This window comes from Parus major, chromosome 3, assembly GCF_001522545.3.
Source record: "Parus major isolate Abel chromosome 3, Parus_major1.1, whole genome shotgun sequence".
NCBI classification, from domain to species: domain Eukaryota; kingdom Metazoa; phylum Chordata; class Aves; order Passeriformes; family Paridae; genus Parus; species Parus major.
This window is the reverse complement of record NC_031770.1, coordinates 89,757,073-89,777,107: the sequence shown is the minus strand read 5'-3', so window position 1 is coordinate 89,777,107 and position 20,035 is coordinate 89,757,073. Positions and strand designations below refer to the sequence as shown.

General features: G+C 38.8%; 1 protein-coding gene across 1 annotated transcript; it reads left to right on the top strand.

The window, feature by feature from the left end:
• Positions 1–1,143: 1,143 nt before the first annotated feature.
• On the top strand, positions 1,144–18,507 carry LOC107202554 (elongin-A-like). The gene is made up of 11 exons (XM_015623406.3): positions 1,144–1,402; positions 8,182–8,238; positions 9,950–10,062; positions 11,125–11,809; positions 13,192–13,291; positions 14,078–14,251; positions 14,829–14,926; positions 15,677–15,857; positions 16,186–16,309; positions 18,029–18,147; positions 18,289–18,507. The coding sequence occupies exons 1-11, from the start codon at positions 1,319–1,321 to the stop codon at positions 18,348–18,350; spliced, it is 1,797 nt and encodes a 598-aa protein (XP_015478892.1). The 5' UTR covers positions 1,144–1,318; the 3' UTR covers positions 18,351–18,507.
• Positions 18,508–20,035: the final 1,528 nt, after the last annotated feature.

The window sequence follows — 20,035 nt, the reverse complement described above, 5'->3', positions numbered from 1 at the left end:
CTCTGAAAACTTCTTCACATAAATGCCACTTAATAAATAATGTTATACTATTTGGGCCAGAAAACTGAAGAGTAACTAGTTGTGAATGGCCTATTTTAAGGTAAGGTTGATGAAGTCTCTACATACTGTGAAGACAAGTTAATTATTTCTGTAAAATAAAAACGTGTGTTTGGTAACTGGAGAGACAGTCTGCATCAGGGACCTGGATTCATTTTTTTCATTTCCAACCCAAATGCTCTATCTACTGTATTGCCCTATCAGCTATTTTGGTTCTCTACTGATGAATTTGCTATAAAGTATGCCAAGCTGTAATAAGATCTATTTTGCAAGAGTAGCAATCCTAACGTGCAAATAGAAGACTTTTGCCTACTTAAAATTCCATTGTGGTTCAGACTGGATGCAGTTTTTTTCCCATCAAAGACCACTTTAAAGAGTGAAAGGTGTTCTTTGCATCAATTATATCTATAGTAACTTCACAGGAAATTCTACAAACACAGATTTTTTTTATTTTTTTATTTTTTTTAAGAGGAACTCATTCAACCTGGGAGTCTTACAAGCACATGCTCAGTCCCAGCAAGCTCCATGGCAGAGATCTCGTTTCAGATGCTCAGTTCGCACAGCACAAAGACTGATTCCTTGTCATGAGCTTTGTAGGTAATCCATGGGAGAGCCCTGCGGAAAGCTGCAGGGCCCAAAAGTGCTCAGTCCCCTAAACAAAAAAAAGCAAAAAGCATTAGGCATCAGGCTGTAAATAAGGCAGGACCTGAAGAAAAGGATGTCCCCTTCAGCCCGAGTCAGGACTGCAGTGGGCTGTCTGCGGGCGCCACACGCGGCTCCATGGCTCGGCCTCGCTACTCCAACTCAAGGCACCCTTCCACAGGGCAGCCTCGGTGCCACGCACAAGTCACCAGAGATGCCAGGGGACTCGGGGTTACTGCCGATAACAGGACAGATGTGCACCAGCAAGCGACACTGTTCGTCTCCCACCTGGCGCAGGCGGGACAGGGCCCCCCGGACCTGCTCCCGAGGCTGGCACGGCCGCCCCGACGGGCCCGCCCTGTCAGGGGCACAGGCGCTCCCTGGGCAGGCCGCTCCCTGACTCATCTCCAGGGCTCATCGCTGCTACGCTGTGCTAGCTCAGTCCGCACTGTGCGCTCCAATGGAGCCCGCCGGGGCAGAGAAAAGCACACAGTCCGCGCTGTTATTGCCGGTAGCTGGGTAGCGAGCAACCAGCCCGGCGGGGACGCACGGCCAATGGCGGAGCGGGCGCCGCTACAAAGAGGCCGGGCGGCGGCGGAGCAGCCTCGGCGGCCGTGCCATGGCGGAGGAGGAGGGGCGGAGCGCTGCGCGTTGGGTGCTGGAGCTGCAGGAGCGGCTGCGCTGTGCGCGGGAGCCTGTGGAGGTACCCGGCCGGGGGGCCAAAGGCGGCGCCGCGGGAGTGTTATTTCTGTGTTTATACGAGCTTTTCTGTGCGAAATAAGTGTTTCTGCTTGCTTTTAACGGCACACGTCAAAGAGGAGCGGGGGCCGTCACGCCCTGTTCTTATGAAACCGCTGTAGAGTGGCCGGGCTGCTCTGTAGCTGCGAGGAGTAGCTAAGGGACGCCTGAAGCAGGCGGAGATGAGCGGGGAGTGAGATCAGAGCAGGTGCTGAAGCTGCGCCGCGCTCTGGTGGCGCAGAGAGGACAGTCCCAGGCTGTGGGGCAGGAAGGAGCAAGGTGCAGAGAGGACAGTCCCAGGCTGTGGGGCAGGAAGGAGCAAGGTGCAGAGAGGACAGTCCCAGGCTGTGGGGCAGGAAGGAGCAAGGTGCAGAGAGGACAGTCCCAGGCTGTGGGGCAGGAAGGAGCAAGGTGCAGAGAGGACAGTCCCAGGCTGTGGGGCAGGAAGGAGCAAGGTGCAGAGAGGACAGTCCCAGGCTGTGGGGCAGGAAGGAGCGAGGTGCAGAGAGGACAGTCCCAGGCTGTGGGGACACCCCCATGTGTGGGGACCAAGGCACGCACCGCTCTCTGAGCACTCCCAAGGAAATGGAAGCAAAGTAGCGTGGGCCAAATTGGCCTCAATGTTTTATGAAATAATAAATAATATTTGACTGAAGAAGGTGTATTCAAAGCAGTGATGTGTTTTTTGCTTGGTTTAGGTGTTTTTTTAATTTTTTTTTTTAATTTTTTTTTTTTTTTTGGAGGGTCACATTCGCTTTGAAAATACAGGACACTTTTACCTTGATGGGTTTCAAAGGCATTAAAACTTGTTACAAATTTGTGGTTGGAGGCAGAGGGCAGCAGTAAAAATGGCATAGTATTTGGTAATTGATGAGAAGCTTAGCTATTAATCATGTCTACAGTGTGTTTTCAAAGTATGTGTGTATGTATATAGAGGAAATACTGATTTTCATAGCCAATAGTGATTTATCATCTTAAATGCCTGTGATGTAGACAGTATCTGTCAAAAATGCAAATATCTTTGCAGGTGCTTCTTCAGAAATTTTAATTTGCAGTTTAATGAACCTAAGATCTCTTCCTATGCTATTACAGTACCTGAATTTGTACTTGGGATTAGTGTTGATACGCTATTTGAATAAGAGGTAGCAAAGGAAAATAAAAGAAACAATTCAATAGGTAATTAGGTTTTTTTAAGTGATCCCAAACCAGCAACTTGGGAAGTATTCTGCTAAAGTGAAGAATAAGAACGGCTCTGGCTGACTTGTGTTCATTAAGGGTGCAGATACAATGTTTTTATGTAGCGTAGCTGTGAGTGGGTGCTGCATAAAATGGAGCTAATGGTGGTGCTGCAGCACTTCTGTCCCTGGTAAAACTGTCGAGTGAAATGGAAGTATTTTTAGGTTACAGGGCCTAAGGAGTGGCAGGGAAAGTGGGAAACTGATAGCTGTAAATTGCCAGTCATGAAAGGTACTCCTAAGATAAGTTGAATGTAGTAACAGAAATTATGTGGTTAGTGTCTTTAAACAAAAAGAGATGTCTAGAAATGTGTGAAAAGAATTACAAATCAGTATTACAGATGTATGTGGGCAAACATTGTCAAATACTATCGTTCCATACTGAGAATAATCTGTCTTTGGACTTTTTAATATTGCTAAAAAGTTCTTGATAACCATGCAGAACATCAATTGTCCATTTCAAAAGCTTCTTAATGTGTGAGGTTTGATAGCTACCCACTTGAGTTTTCAGAGAATTGATGAAAAAACAGGTATTAAATGATGCTTGTAGTTCTGAGAAGAATAAAGGGGAAAAAGTAGTTAAAGGTCAGTGAAATGGTCTTCATTGGCATTGACCATAAAGGAGCAATGAACAGCTGCATGATGTTAAGATGTAACTGATGAAGAATTAAAGGGTGGTGCCATGATCCACACCAGGCAATGAGATGTTGCATAGATACGTTCTAACAAATTTATCTCAAATCGAATTTGGCTGACACAAATTGTCGTAAATATATGCAAGCTTCAAGGCATTTCACTTGCTTCTGTATGACACTGATGTAATACATAAAACTGATTTCTGTTGCACTCACCAAAAAAAAGTGCTAAATGTAATTGTGAAACAATGTTGGGCTGTGGGTTTGTGGTGTTTTTTGGGGGGGTAGGAGTGTGATTATACATTTCTTTGTGACATGATGCCACTGAAATCTTTCTCAATTTAGAAGACAGCAAATATTGAAGTAATTTGTATCAAATTAAGAGAGTCCCTTCTAAAAAAACAAATTCATAAAAATAAGAGGCTACATTCATTTGAGCAACACGTTTTACCATGGCTCAGTGGAATGACACAGCTAGGAGCTATGAATATAGGTCACTCAGGATAGGAGACTGTATTTTGGAAGGCATTGACTCAGAAAATGATTTGGAGCTCTGATGTATTACCAGTTGAGCATGAAATTGCAGTAGAGTGCAGTGGCTTTGGAGTACATGCTATCCTTGGGTAGCTTAGCAGGGTTATGCTATTATTGATATATAGCACTAGAGGGACAATTAAAGTAATATTATGTCCTGTTCTGAGGACTGCTTTTAAGAACAGCACTGGCCAAGCTGAAAAAGATAATAAGATAGCTAGAGAATGGCTGTAGCTCTGACTAACATAACTTAATGAAACTAAAGAGCCAAGGTAAAGTATGTAATTAGTATTTACATTTATTTCTGTGTTGTGTGAGATGATTGGAAGAAAACTCCTTTAGTGTAATTAACAGATCACTAGATTTAGTAGCTGAAAACAAAACTAGGCAATTGTTTTAGGAGAACAGCTGTGTTGGGTTTTTTTGTTTGGGTTTTTTGCTCATTTTTTTTGTTTGGCTTTTGTTTGTTTTTTTGTTTGTGTTTGTTTATTTGTGTTTTTTTGTGGGGAGGTTGTTTGTTTGTTTTTTTGTTTGGTATTTTGGAGGGTTTTTTTGGTGTTTTTTTGTTAGCTGAGAGCATGGGGATTATTTGCTAAGGACAGAGTTGGGTTTTTCTACGGTGTTTTCCTTGAAGACCTGGTGCTCTTTCAAATGAATTGTCTACTTTAGCCAGAAGTTATTGAGTTGATAGAATTTCACAGGCTCTGCTATAGATGAGAATAAGCTAAAGAATCATAGGGATCTCTTTGAAAGAGAAATGCAGCTATTGAGCAAGGAAGGAGAGAAAACAGGAGTTACTGTAGAGAAATGTTGTCAGTCCCCTGAGGACAGATGGTCTGGGAACCTGGGTTCTGTCCTTCCTGAGGTTCCAGGCTCAGATAGGAAAGTAAGAATAGACTGTACAATGCTTGTATAAAGGATGATGGAGCAACACTGGTGTATTGGGAAATGACCAAACCCAGCTGTTGTTAAGACTTTGCTTTCAGTTTTGGTTCTGGAAATTTTTGTTTGCTTACATGCTTCTTTCCCATTACTTGTTACCATTGATCCCTGCTTTCCAAATTCCAGCCTGCTTTCCCTTCTTCCCTGCATCTTTGCTTGCTTTTGTTCCTACTGTCATCTTTGCTTTGGTCTCACACCCACTATGTGGGTGCCAGCTTTCAGTTTGTCCATAAGGCTTTGTCTGTTTATATTGCATGAAGACCTTGGTTTTTCTTGGAATGTATTTTATGGAAAAAATCCCCAGTCCTAAAGGATTTTGATAATTTTTTATAAATGAGTATCTAGGAATTATGTAGACTAGTCCAGGAGTTGTATATGAAGATAAGTTTTCTTCAAACTTTTTCTATGAAGTTTACAGTCTCTTTTAAAGTTAATAGAGTTTTTCCATGAGGATATAGCTGATAGTGGTATGTGAGATAAAACAGTCTGAAAACCAGTGGAGGTTTGTGTATATACTGTGTGCATATAGAATACATATGTATTGTGTATATATAGGTGGTCTTCTGTAGAGGAAGTACCAGACCCAGTCTAGTGAGATAAGAGCTAGATAGGCCACAGATGCTATGGTGAAAGAAATGGTTAGAGAAAGATTCCTCAATAGTCAGTCTGTATTTTGTTTTTGGAGGTCTGCTCAGAACAGACTTCATAATTTTGCTTTATTTTATGGAATAATTATAATAGTATAGTATATATAGGTATCATGACATCAAAGTTTGTGTTTCTACAAGCTCTGGTTTTGGTGACAGACTTTACTGTGTCTTGTGCTTCACAGTATACCTTTCTTCAAAGTCTGATAGTACTGGAGCTTGGTATTTGTGCTTTGTCTTTGGCAGAGAAATAAGAGATCTCTAGCCAGTAGGATAAATACAAAGTTTCTCTGCTGCTGCAGATGCTTGCCACAAATTCTATTTGCTTATTTTCTGATTGTGTCTGTAAGTAAGCTTGATTCTAAATCTCCCCAAGAATTTGGAGATGTGATTCCTACTGGCAGGCTGGATGCAGCTATTTACTTTGTCCAGTTACAGAATAGAGTATTGTACTAGTCCTGTACATGCAGAGCTGCTGATTTGCCTGCAGCCTGAGCTATTCCCTGCTTCTAAGTGGTTGGTATCACCTCTAAAACCTTTATCAGTATGTCTGATCCATTTTTGCTGTTTTTTAAAATGAAACAGTGTTATTTGTCTTAATTTTCCAAATGTGATACACATTTGTGGTATCTAGTTGGTCTGTAGTTTAGAAAATTTTGAAAGTTTTGTTTTTCATTAAAATGTGTTGTCTGCTTTTGAACATGCTTGTCATCTAGGTACTTTCGTAATTTAGCCTGTTGAATTGAAGTTTTATGAATAGTAATTGCCTGCTTGCTGAATTTTTTTCTTCTGAAATAAACTTGGCTTTATGAGTTAATTTAGTCCAAAATCCATAAGGAGGATCTGTTCAAAACCCCTGTTCTCTGTATCCTGATGAAAACATCCCCTACTATTGATTATTCTTCCAAAAATAAGTTTGTCTCTGGCAATATAAATGGGATTTATTCCCAGTGGTTTGCAGTGCTTGATTATCTAGACATGCTAAATATTGCAATATAGTGTGTCAGCAGTGGGTTTCTTCCTTTTTCATTGCAAAATAAATTAAATCAATGAGGATATATATTCTTCTAATTAAAGTGAATGAACTTGACATTGACCATCTCGAGCATTAGAAACTATGTTAACATTGTGAGTAATTTTTTTTTTCTTGGGGAGTGCCTTATCTTAAAGATAAGCAGAACTTCATACAGCTTTTGTGCTGGTTCTGAGATCTTGATAAGGAAGCTTTTATTATATTTTATTTTTTTTAGGTATCCTGCCATTCTGTAGCTAGTTGAACTTTTGGGGAGAGATTTGATTTGTTACCTCTGGTCCTAGGTGTATGTCTTACCTTGTCTCACATTTTCCCAGGCTGTGAAGCATTTTTCTTGAGCTTGTCTTAACTCAGAAGCACTGTTTCAGAGTGGAGGATTTAGAGAAGAACTACGTGCCAGGAGTGTGGATAGAGCCCACTGAACACAATAAAAATCAGTGTCAAATGTGGGATTCCACTACTCTTATGCATTATAGGAACAATTAAACTTAGATCAGCAGTAGAGCAATGTATCCCTTGAGTGCAGTTTGTAAATTGTTTCTTTGAGCCTGCTGCTCATTTTTTAGTACCTCTTCCACCTTCTATAATGCCATTTCAGAAACAGTATGTAATATAATAAATGACATTTCATCGGTTATTTAAATTAATATAGCTGTTATTGTTATCAGAAGGTTTCTGGGTAGTGTGCTTTGTGTTCCTGCTGTTACACTGAGAAGTGTCAATGATCTGAAACACTTGTCTTATATGTCAGGCTTTGTGAAAGCCTTATGAAATGCTATAATTTCAGTTGTACATTAATCCTATTGTCTCCATAACATAGTTTCACATGTGTGGTTGGGAGTGTTTTAGTGGCAACACTAAATTGGCAAATGCCTTTCTTAAATGATGACAGAAAGATAAGACAAATTTGCTCTGTATGGTTAGCTGCAAGACTTAGGGGTACTATATACCCATTGCGAAATAAATTGGCTTATTATATTGCTGTTGAAACTTTATACTCTGCTTATAAATGAGACTTCTTTGTTATTAAAACACTTCTCATAGGAAGATGAACATTTTGTATATGAAAAAAATCTTTTCTGCTTTTATGGAAGTGTTGAGTTTTGCAACTGGTGTAAGCTTTGACAGTGCAAAAGAAAAGTTGTGCTTGCTCAAGCTTGTTTTGTTAAAATTCAAATTGCAGTTATGTTTTCAAAACCTTATTTTGTGCAGTCTGGGCTCGCACCAGCTCTATTGTCCTTTCTTGGCCTGGATTGATGGAGCAGTGCTGATGACTGTGAGACTTGCTGATTTTTGCTTGGTGGTTTGGCATAATGCAGCTTTCGTACTGGCTCTGTGGCAAATGAGGGCCACTGCTACAGGATGAGTAGGCATGTATATGTAGCCTCTACTTTTGTATTATTCTGTATTATGTAGCCTCTACTTCTGTATTATTGATTTTTTACTGTAATCTCTGTAGCAGTAAATTCAAACTATCTGCTGGATTTTCTGTTGTTACTGAAATTGAGGGGTTGACAGGACAGTACTGGTTCACAGCACAGACTGCAAACACTGCCCTGATGTGCAGTAAAGGAGTGCTTACATTTTCCAGGATTTGCTGGATGTTTCTTTTAACACTATTGTGTATTTTTGGATTAAATATATGAATGAGGATGAGAAGAACAGAATAAGATTTCCAAGTATTTATTTAAAGCAATTAATCTAATGTTTCTTTACAGATTATAAAAACACTTAAGGTACTACAAGGTTTGGATTTATCACTGGATATTTTAGTGGTAAGTGGTTAGTAATAATACATTAAATTCTTCTATAGTGAATTACTATGTAATGTCTTTGTATTATATGTTATATATAATTATAAAATGCAACGTTATTAAATGCAATATGTGTGTGTTTCTAGAAGTGGTGAACATGTTACATTGTGTAATCTGGAGTTTATATCCTGTTTGGTTAGATTAATTTTCCAAAAGCTGGTCATCCAGTTTGATAAATGCAGTATTATGTCAACAGTGATAGGGTGATTATGTCAACAATGAGCAGGGAGCTGAGCATAGAGAGGACACTTTCCTAGTAAGGTTGGCTTCTTTTCACTGTAAAAATGCCTTTGATCGATGCTTAAAGCAAATATGGGTGAACCATTCTTTAGGTCAATTGTCTAATTCCATCTTTCATTAGCAGTTCAAAGTTAGTTTCTTGCATTTAAAGAGCAGGAATCCCATATAATGATTCTTTTATCCTTATCCAAGCTGCATCCTATCAAATTCTATATTAGATATTCGCGCACTGGTCTGTGAAGCTTCTAGCTATTATAAACAATGTGTTTTGAAAAGAGGAATGTGGGTTTTGTGAGAGAATTCTTTGAAGAGTAAGAGGAAAAATATAGTTGCCAAGATATTTAGATGACCTATTCAGGTGAAGGCATTTGCCTGCCTAGACACAGGCAGAGTTCTACTGAAATGAAGTAATATTTATTTTTCTTTCCAATAAAAATACATAATCTCATATTGCAATTAGTTGTTTAAAATGACAAAGGGTTTCTGCAGATGATTCATGTTCCCAGAAAGTTTGCATGCTTTATAGTGGGACAGACTGATGGAAGCCTTCAAGTCAAATAGAGGAAAGTGATGTCTTACAGCGAAGGGCTCCACATGTTTCTGATGCATTTGAAGAACATAAATAGCTTTATGAAGTAGTCCCACCAGATTTCTTCCATCTGTTTGCAATAACTGACTTACCAAGTCAGGTTGCTCAAATTATATATAAACTAAATATACTTGAAGTGAATTTAAGGAAGCCCTTTCTACAGGCTGAGCTGATTATGTGGGAGTAATGTGTATAGCTCAGACTTCACAGGAGTATAATTTGACTAGTTAGTAAGAGCATTCATGGGTTGCAGTGCACCTCCTCAATTCCATATTTTGTGTGCATCTTAAAAGTGAGGGTTTGTGAATGAGAGATGCTTACTGATAATATGGGATGAAAATCACCTGTGAATCTACCAACACTCAAAGTCTGCAAGATATTTTTGCTTAAACAAAACTCACTAGAGTGAGACTTGAAGACACAATGATATTGGTTGCTCTGACGTCTCAACCCTGTACTACTGGTTGAGATGTATTTTATATTACACTGTGCCTACCATATATGCTCAAATGTATTTCATAAGCCTAAAGGAAATTTGAATTTATGCATTTTGTGGGTTTAAGCATTTGAGAGAAGTGAAATTCCTGGAATATGTACATTTAATGGAGGAAAATGACTTATCTTAGTTTTCTTAATTAAGCCTGCATTTTGTTCCCCATATTTGGTTATAAATAACTACTTCCTTCAATTCTGTTTGCAGTATAAAGAGCATTTATTCTTTGGCTGTCATAGGACTGCCCTGAATACTAGGCTAATATTGTTTGTAGCAGTTTTAGAGGAGGTTTTATTTGGGATGAGAGTTGTGATTTATTCTGCCCACCTTTCTTGCACTATCTTCAACAGGAAACTGGCATAGACAAAACAGTTAACAGTTTTAAGGAACATGACACTGCTGGGAGTGTAGCTAAAAGTCTGTTAAAAGAATGGAAAAAGCTTATTTCTCCAGAAAGTAAAAGGTAGGTGTGAACTTTTTTCCTTAAAGTTAATTATACTGTAGTGTAATTTTAAAATACTGATTGGAAACTTAGGAAGGTGCTTGGATTGACGAATGTACATTGGCTTGGAATGTGAGTTTAATGCAAGAAATGAGAATGCAGTTGTAAAATATGAGGAAAACAATCAAACCATTATTGGTCAACTAGCCCAGTTGGCACTCTGACTTCAGCTGCTATTTGTGACTGGCACAAGTTGTTAGGTCCCAGCTGGTGCAAACAGTACTAAACCATGATGGGCACTACTCTGCACTTCAGGAAATTGGGAAACTTGCTCTTTCTTCCCAGAGTTAAATGAAGCAGCTCTTTAGTGATGTGGTTGTATAGAGGTTTTTCTTGTAATGTTCTTGTGGACTGAGAGGGCCTTCCAACATTGGAGGAGGCACAGTGAAGAGATGCAGTTTCTTTTGAGACTGAAGCAGCCACCACTGCCATGGCCAGGCCCCCTCTGCTTTAGATGTTTTGCAGAGTTCCAACAGTTCCAGATAGTTGAGCTGAGAACGCCAAGGGAATAGTTTGACTAAATAGTGCATTTTAAATCTGAAGTTGTTCAAACAACAGCAAAGTAAAATACCAGAACCTGTGATAAGCAAATCATAAAGGCTGACATGTTAATCTGTATCATCTACAGAGCATGTTGTAAATTTTTCTGTCTCCTGGTTATTTCAAGCACCATGTCTTTGCTATAAAGTATACAGGGAAGTTTTGTGAAAAGTGGTATCCAGCATGTTATAAGCAGATAGTACTGCCAGGCTTGTTTTCCTGCTCAGGATTTTATCCCTACTCCCCACTTTTTTTGCTATCAGTTCTTGTTTCAATATTTAGCAATGCTGGACCAAAAAGCTCTATGATTCTGTACTGCTAATAGAAGAATTAGAACACAGTGCACAATTCAGTTCTGGGTTTTGTGAAACTGTGACACGTGGTGTGATTTTATGCTTTTAGTTTTACTAATATTGGAAAAACAGACTGCTTAAGAATTTAGCATCAGCTGCAGAATGGAGTGTAATTTTTTTATTGTTTCAGTGATCACAGGGGAAGAAAAAAGGATGAAAATGGAAAATGTGAGATGAGATCTTCTGTTTCCAAGGAAATTAAGTCTTCAGAGAATCCTGAAACATCTGTACTGGCCTTTAGAAGTTCTAGTAGTGCTCCCATTTCTACAAAGTTGAATAAGAAGCGTATGTGTAGTGAAAAGACCCATCAAAGTACAAATTCTGAGTCTCCAAAAGAATGTGATAAAGAATGTAGCAGCAGTGGTTCTAACCATGCTTCCCAGGGTTCCAATTCTCAGGCTAAAGAAAGTGAGTTCAAAGAGAGCAAGAAAATTTCAGAAAAGCAGCATTCCTCTGCAGCCAATGAAGGCTTATTACCCCTGAAGGAAAAGCCTAGTAAGGATGCTTCCAAACGAAGAAATCCTAAACATAAAAAGAAACCAAAACAAAATCTTTTCATGAAAGACCAAGCCAAATCATCTAGTGAGGAGGAATTTGAACCCCCTACTATGTCTTTTGAATCTTATCTTACTTATGATGAGGTTACCAACAAAAGAAAGAGAAAGGCTTGTTCTACAGGTGCGCGGCCAAAAAAGTGCCCTGAACAGAAGTACAGCTCATTACCACAAAAGACTTCAAAACTTTCTCAGGAAAAGGAGGGAGTTGAATATGTCAAAAAATGTGGGAGTGATCAATCAGAAACTCCCAGTAAAAAGGTAAACCACTACAGGGTTGAGATAACAGCAGATAAACTGCAGTCAAACAAGTGCTTTGGACTTTTAATTTCAGTGAAATTTATCTGTATTTATTTTAAGGAACAAATTGTATGACTCTGATGTATCGCCTGCATTGCAATTGCCAATAATTACAATAATGGGGGAGAAAAAAAGGGATACAGTTTGCAACTTAATTACTTGTATTTATAGCATTATTTCCAGTATTACAATAGTGTTTGATCCTGAGTTTGACTTGCAAAATGCAAAGACAGTTACCTTTGGAAAGATGTCCACCTTTTTTCTTGAGCATCCTGGTATGTGGCTGCTGCAGCTCTTTGTGCGTAGAGCAGTTCTTTTGTTGGGTACTGTGGTTCTTTAATAGAGAATGTTAAGGTTTGCAGTGGAACTGAACATTCTTTAAATGCATTAAAGTAAACCACAACATTCCATATAAAACTAGATTATACATATTCTTAATCTGAGCTGTTCTAGTCCCTTGAAATGCAAAAATCTTAAGTAGCTCCTCTGAGAAAATGTGTATGCAAAAATATGTATTAATTAGACCTTTAAATTAAGACCTTTTATGCACTAAAAATTAGAGTTATCTTCAGATTTATATCTTCACTGTGAAAGCTTTAGGCTTTTTTTCTTATGGAAGAACTGCAATCTGAATGTGGTATCTTCTGTCCTAGATGGGGAAATATTAATGTAGAGGCTTATGTATGATACTGTAACATAAACTGTTTGAGGAAAAAACTCAGATATTCAAGCATTTATAAAAAAGTTACTATAGATACTTAAATGAAATGCAGGGGATGCAAGTTCTGGGCTGTAAGTGCCTGACTTGCAATTGGAGGACACCTGAGACACAATTTAGATGTTGCACCTGATCCATTTGTAGGGACCCATACTTAACAGGCTGCTGCATTTTTAAATCCTTTTTTAGGGGTTTAGCTGTGAATGTTTTAAGCTAAATGGCTTAGTGTGATCTAGGAGACTTGATAGGACCTGGTTTAAAGCTGTTGTTTTTTAGAATTATACTTTTGTCATTTTGCAGTTTTGCCTCATTCACTGCATGCCTCAATAATGATTTATCTGAAAGCCCATTAGCTCTACATATCTACTGTGTTACTTAATCTATGTGCTAATTGCAGATGTTCCACTAAGTTCCTTTTGTGGTATAGCCTTGGTAAGTGGAATATGAAAGGATATACTGAAAAGTAATCCTGTGAGTAAATTTTAGCGTAGAAAAGCAAGAATTCTAGTTATACTGGTTAATTTGTGGATTTGCATAAATGTTTGAGGGCTTATTGTAGCTTATTTTAAGCCTGGTTAACCCCAAATTTATAATATTGAAGCAATCTTTCCTTGACTGTGCACAGGCCAAAGTGGCATCTCTCCAAGAGCTTCTTAATACTCCACTACCTAAAATTCTGCCAGGTATCTCAGAATCATCTCTCCTGTGTGCTGCAGACTTTACAGGTAAGTAATATACAAGGCTGATAACTGTGAAATAGTGCAGGTTTTTACAGCTCTGTATATAAATGTTTTTATCCTGTTTTCCAATAAGCTGTATTGGCTTATCAGTCCATGGCAAAGAAGGGCCTCGCTTTCTCAGCTGAAGAAATCATGTTGAAGCTGAAGGAGTTCTAAGGCCTTCTGAGGAAGGTTATCACATACTTAGGGAAGGCATAAGTCAAGTGGCAGTTCTACAGGCTCCATTTGTCTTTACTCATGTCTATACCTTAGGGCAGGCAAAGCCCTTAGCAGAAATTCTTAGGTAAAAGAAATATGAGACACTAGGTCTAGCTTTGGCATAGGAACCACTAGCATCATTATAGGTAGCTAACATAAAGTACCAGTGGTTCCCCTTGCAACTCTTCTGTTGTTTCAGTGGTTTCCTACCACTGGGCTCTTGAAACATTGCTGATATTGCAGCTTCTGGCTTATTTAAGATTACTCAGAGGATTAGTAAGGTATTGTAGATGGGTAACAGAGCAATCAAGATGTGAATACAGCTTATGTAGACTGGAGATAAATAATGCAAGAGTGGTTTGAGTTTGTGCAGCTCATTTGCAGTGTACATCTTGGAGTTAGATGATGGTGAATGGACTTTTGCAATTTACAATATATGCAAGGGCCCCATGCTATAATACAGTAACTTTATATTAAGAAAATATTTTGTATATGTAAGTAAAAGTAATATATGTTTATCTCAGAGCTGAATGTTTAAAGCATTGTGAAACCTGCCTGATGTTTTGCTTGCAGCATCTGCAGCACCTGTTGTAGAGGCACCCCAGCAAGTCAGTGAGATAGTTCAATTCACAGGACAGAGACTGAACTCTAAAATGCAGGTTTACTCTGGCTCTAAGGCAGTCTGCCTTTCGAAGATGCTTACGCTGCATGAGCTGTGTGTCCGTGTGCTTCACAACAATATTGAGTGTGAGTACTTCAGGGGATGTGTAGCACTTGTCACTCTAAGGGTGTGAGATGTTTTTCTCCATGCCAGCCACTGGCCTACTAAAATATATTGTCCCTCCCTACAAATGGTGACTCGGAGCAGGTTGAAAGGCCCTTGCAGAAATAGATTGATGACTGTGCTAAAATGGAGCTTTGTTTTGAAAGCTAAAAATTTTTAAAGGTCCAAGTTTTCTTCAAACAATGTCCTAAAAATTCTAAATGTATAAATTCTGTCCTAAAAATTCTGCCCCTCCTCCCCCCTCCCCATGTTTGTTGTGATCAAGATATTCTTTTCTTCCTTGCATAGGCAGAGGAGGAAGTGATGAGTATTAGTAAAGATGGGGGAATGCCTAATCAAAGATGCTTTGTCCATTCTCAAGTATAACTGCTAGTCAGTATGGAACTGCTGATTTATAAATATTTTCATTGCCTGACATAGAATATTGTGTTAGTGCTAAGTTAAAAGTTAAAATTAACTTGTGTTTTTATTTTTAAACTTAGTGGTGATATCTATGGAGTAAAATAAGTGCAATACTGAAAGTACTGTCCTCTTTTGTAGTGCTACAAGAAGCAAGAGATGTGCCCTTTGAAATTCTTGAGCCTGTACTAACACGTTGTACACCAGAGCAGCTGTTTCGAGTAGAGAAATGTAATCTGGTAAATTCTGCCTTGTTAAATTTGGGGAACCACAGTTCCACAACTTCATGAGCTGCACTGGTTTTCTGTCTCTTGCATACTAATTTCTTTGAATTCAGCTGTCATCATTAGGTCTCCCTTTCTCAAGCTTAAAACATTCAGGAGAATTACTACTGATGACTAAGTGAAAGACAGGGTGTAAAGAAGAGTATTTCTGTTTCTAAAAATAAGAAAGACAAAAAGATGACCATAGTATTTACCACTGAAATACCTGGGAAAGTCAGAACCAGCTGTTTTCAAGTTACAAGCTAGTAAGCCTGCAAAGCTTATTGATCAGGAAGTAGCTGGGGTGGGATTTCATGTGTGTGATAGATTTCTTACCTACACTGTCAGGACCTGAGCTCCATGACGTACTTGGACATTGATGTTCTGAGTGTGCAGTCCTTCATAGGGCAAGTTAGCCTTTCTTCTGTGTGCTTCAAGTTGAGAGCCCAAGGGGCCTGAGCCTGTGCTGCAAACACAAGTCTAGCCTGTAGGCATGGCTCACTGACTCCAGCTGTGCTGCTGGAAGCTGTGGGATTTCCAGGCTGTAGTCAGTGTCCCTGCATGGTATAGCCATGGTGCAGGTACCTATGTCAGCACTTGCGGTGGGATTTGTTCTGTACCTTCTTCCACCAAAGGTTTGGGTTGTGCCTGTTGGCTCAGAGAACAGGTACTCTTGAGAATGTTATTTTTAAATCTCTGAGTTAAGATATCTTGTGTTCGAATTAGATGTTTATAAAAGAGACTGACCACTTGTGGAAGAAACATTGCCAAAGAGACTTCAAAAATGAGAGCCTTCCGGAATATGAGTCTTGGCGTGAAATGTACTGGAGTCTGTTTAATCAGAGAGAAGAAAAACTGAAGATCCTTACAAAAAGTATTCTTTCAGCTCAGTCTGAGAAACCAAAAGGTAAAATCTCTGGTTAGCTCTTCCACTTATAAAACCCAATCTCTTTTGCTGTTCTTCACAATATGTTTGGTTTAGTGATTTATTTGCAGTGGATGCTAATGATGTACTTCCAGGAGAAATCATCAAGAACAAACACCGTTACTCTTAAATTAAAATTTTCTTTAAAAGTAAACACAAATACAATATGTTGGTGTATCCTGCAAATATTATGCATTAGACAAGTCATACCTTACTGGTTGGACTAAGAATTCTAAGCAGCAATGAAAAGAGTTTGGGACATAAAGGACATGAAAAGTCATGTATCCTCTGCTCCTTGCTTCTATATTAGGCAGGCAAGTAAAATTGGCTTATGTGAGTGGTGCAGCAAAACCAGCTAGGAACATTTACCGACAGCAAGAAATCCATTGGCCAGCAGGATCTGTCATCCAGCTTCATCCCACAGAAAAGTGCAAGTAAGTGCTATGTACTATGCTTTTAATTTGAGTTTCTGTCTTTATCAGTTCAAAATTGTACTTGAAAAATAATTTTAAAGTTCTAAATAACTCTATTTACTTTTCTAAGTGGCTAGTAGCTAGAAACAAACTTGCCTTTTAAGTCTTGTGTACTTCTCTACCATGTGTATATTGTCATTGCACATTTCTGAAAAGTGCCAGTGAATTCACCTTCCCATCTGGATAAGTGGACGCTGTTTCTTTTTTCCAAATTGCACTAAATCTGCTTGGCAGCCTAGGGCAATTCCATTGTTGGTGTTTTGGGTCTATAAACCTGCCTAGTAGCCTCACATGTTCTCCTGCTTTGATAAAATCCCAGTCAGCTGCCTGGTGTGATACAGCTAACCACAATGAACCTCAGGAACTTTTAATACTTTCTTTTCCCCTGTGAATTTCAGAAGCTTAGTCAAACAGCCTTGCTGATCAAGGTGGTTGTAAGTATGGGTTAGGAAGAACAGTCTGGATGTAAGAATTTTCCTAAACTTGGCTTTTAAACCAGATAAATTTTCATAACTCTGCCTTTAGCTGGTAAGGTTTTTAAAGTTCTTTCCATACTGCTGCTATTTCCAAGGAAATATAGTCCCTCACCAGGGCAGTAGCTTAAGACACTTTGAGTTGCACTTTTGCTTTCAGCTGCTCTGTGTGAGGTTGATTCCGTATTGTGACAGACCTGCCTTTCCAGTTTAGGTGCTTCAAGTACAGTAGCATGCAAGTACATATGTCCTTTGTGCTCCAGTAGTCTCTGGACCAGTGGCTGAATGATGAAGACCAAGCCTGCATGATTTTTTTTTTTGTCAGACATGAAAGAAGCTGTAGGAGGGTCGTTAGTTTGCCTTCTTGAGAACCAAAGGGTTTGTTTAGGCACAATGAGTTAAACTTCACTGCTTTGACCTATTGGTTTTTGAAGCTGTAGAATTTGTACAGCAGAAATTCCCACTTGAGAAGCTGGTCTTGCAGGAGCTAAAAATCCTGCTAAGGATTTGCATGCAGATATGCAGATCCTCAGAAGGCTGCTATCTCATGCAGCCTGCAGTGGTATGTGGAGTGCTGGCAGAATCCTCAGTGGCTGATTCTGAGGACTACAGGGTTGGTTACCTTTGGTGATGTTGTGCTGATTAATGCTATGTTGGGTTAATGGTCTTTAGCAGGGGGCATCTGCTTTATATATGTATCTGCCTCAGTCCTTGTCTTGTTGATTGAGGATTACAACATGATGTTAGTTATTGTGCCTTTTGCTAGTTAGTTACAGAGGTTTTGTTTTTAAATATTTGCCCTCATTTTCTGTCAATGAGCTAGTTAGCAGTTCAGCTGTGTTTAAAGAGGAAAATAAACACAAGGTATGAAACAGAGCACAGGGCTATATGAATCACAGTGGTATTGCTGGCCATTTTTGTTTGTCACAAACTGATCATTTAATTTTAAAAACTAATAAGAGACATGAAATCTTTTAAATGTAATATTTGTTCAAGAATTAAAATGGAAAAGATCCTCATCTGTGGTCCCTTCTGACCTGAATTATCCTATAATTTTGAAATGTATAAAGTTTCTTAAATATATCTAATCAGGCTGTTGTTTTTGGTTTGTTTTTTCTTTTTTTTTCAAAATGAGCCAGAGCAAATTATATTTGCTTGAAGCTTAATATTAAATACTAACTTTTTGCTTACTTACTTGTTTTAAAAGAACAGGAAATCCGGAAATAAGAGACAGAAATAACACATTATCAAATCTGTTACTTGCTGGCAACAGTAGAAGTTCTAGCTCAGGTGTTGTGATTCAAAATGGAAAGAAGCCTACCAAAAGTAAGTGGCATTTCCTAAGATGATCAATTTAATTGTTTTAACCTTTTGTCTACTAATATACACTTAATATTATACTAATACCATTTTAAGTTGCTCATAGCTGTAATCCTAACTGGTCTCTTTGTTTTGTTTTTATTGAAGAAATAGCACCAATCATGAAGAAAACTTTGAAATCGCTGAGGAGTTGGACAATGATCAAATGAGGCTGTGTATTTGAAGTTTATTTGATGTGACTTTGTGTGTATTATGCTACAGTGAATGGAAGTAATGTTCATGTAAGCACTGTTCAATTTGCTTTAGTTAAATAGTTCTGAAAAATTGCATGGGTGAATAATTAGCAATAAATACTGAAACCTGCAAGTCCTTTCATATTGCTGCTTTCTTACTTGAATTGAAATAAGGTCAGTACACACTAATAACAAATTAGTTTATATGAACCTCTGTAGGTGATGTATTTATCAGTTTAAGCTGGTAAAGCATCTGGTGCACAAGTTTTGTTAAGAATGTCTGAGTGGTTTAGTCTGGAGAAAAGGAGGCTGAGGGGAAGACCTTATTGTTCTCTACAGGTACCTGAAAGAAGGTTGTACATGGCTGGGGTTGATCTCTCCTCCCAGGTTACAGGACAAGAGAAAATGGCCTCAAGTAGCACCAGTGAAGGTTTAGATTGGATATTAGGAAAAATTTCTTCACTGGAAGGGTTGTCATCATTGGAACATGCTGCCCAGGGAAGTGGCTGTGTTGTCATCCCTAGAGATATTTAAAATATGTGTAGATGTGGCATTTGAGGATCAGAATGCTGGATTAACAATTAGACACTGATGATCTTCGAGGTCTTTTCCAACCCAAACAATTCTGTGATTCTATGATTGTATGTAAGTGTGTAGATGAAAGGAAATGTGGACTATACTCTGATCGGCTACTCTGTCTGTCATGATGAGGCCTAGCTCACAACCTCACAGCCAGTTTTCTTAAAGTGAAGAAGCTATTTGGCCTTGGATAGCTGTCCTTTCAAGAGTTAGGGACTGCTGCAATTTGGGGTTGGTCTGTGAATGGGTTTGATTTTAGAAATGAGATTGTAGTTTTTTCTTCTAAACCAGTTCATTTGCATGAATTGTAAGCCTGACTTTTCCTTGAAGGCATGGCTTAGAAATGGAGGAACTCTATCAATTGCAATCAGCAGTTGTAAGTAGGTCTTATTACTTCCTTTGTACTTCCGTAGGATTTGGCATCTTAGAATTCCTCATGAAGCACAGGGTAAGGTTGTCATGAAACCATTGAGTTAATATCTCTTACTCAAAACACCTTATGATACAGGTAGATTACAAAAATACTGCTACTAAAAATGGTTTTTCAAACCTCTAACAGTCACCTATACATAGCAGCTTGTTCAAATGCCATGCTTATACAGGGATTTGAAATCTGCAGGTGTGCTGCTCTGTTGTGTTTTTTCTCCATGCATTGTAGCTGCACTAAAAGGAATGGAAGTTGAAAACATGCATGTTGAATGGGAAATGCTGGGGGAAGCTTTCACTGTTTCTGGAACCAAAACAAACAGTAAAAAGTTGGAGAGGTTATACAGCATTTTTCATACATACCTGAACAGTTCATTCCAGAAGCATTCTTTACAAGACTTAAATCTGGCTGAATGACCAGTGTACCACTCTTTGTTGCTAATCAGTTGGTGTCAGAAGCTAAATTTAGCTGAAGGTTTCTATCAAGTGTGGTATCCTTTTGTGTAAGAAAAGACAAAGTCATTGGTTTGGCTCTGGCATTTGAGAACACAGCTATAGCCACCCCAAACAGATATAGATGATGGGAATATCCACTTTGGAGTCTGAAGGATGAATAGCTGTTTTAACTACTAGACCTACATTGTTGATTGGCAAAA

What these genes read in the sequence shown, in the direction of transcription:
- LOC107202554 (XM_015623406.3), top strand. Translation starts at nt 1,319, where the DNA reads ATGGCGGAGGAGGAGGGGCGGAGCGCTGCGCGTTGGGTGCTGGAGCTG. An exon ending in GAGTAGAGAAATGTAATCTG is followed by an intron (nt 14,927 to 15,676) that starts GTAAATTCTGCC and finishes TGTTCGAATTAG; the next exon opens with ATGTTTATAAAAGAGACTGA. An exon ending in TGGAAAGAAGCCTACCAAAA is followed by an intron (nt 18,148 to 18,288) that starts GTAAGTGGCATT and finishes TTTTTATTGAAG; the next exon opens with AAATAGCACCAATCATGAAG.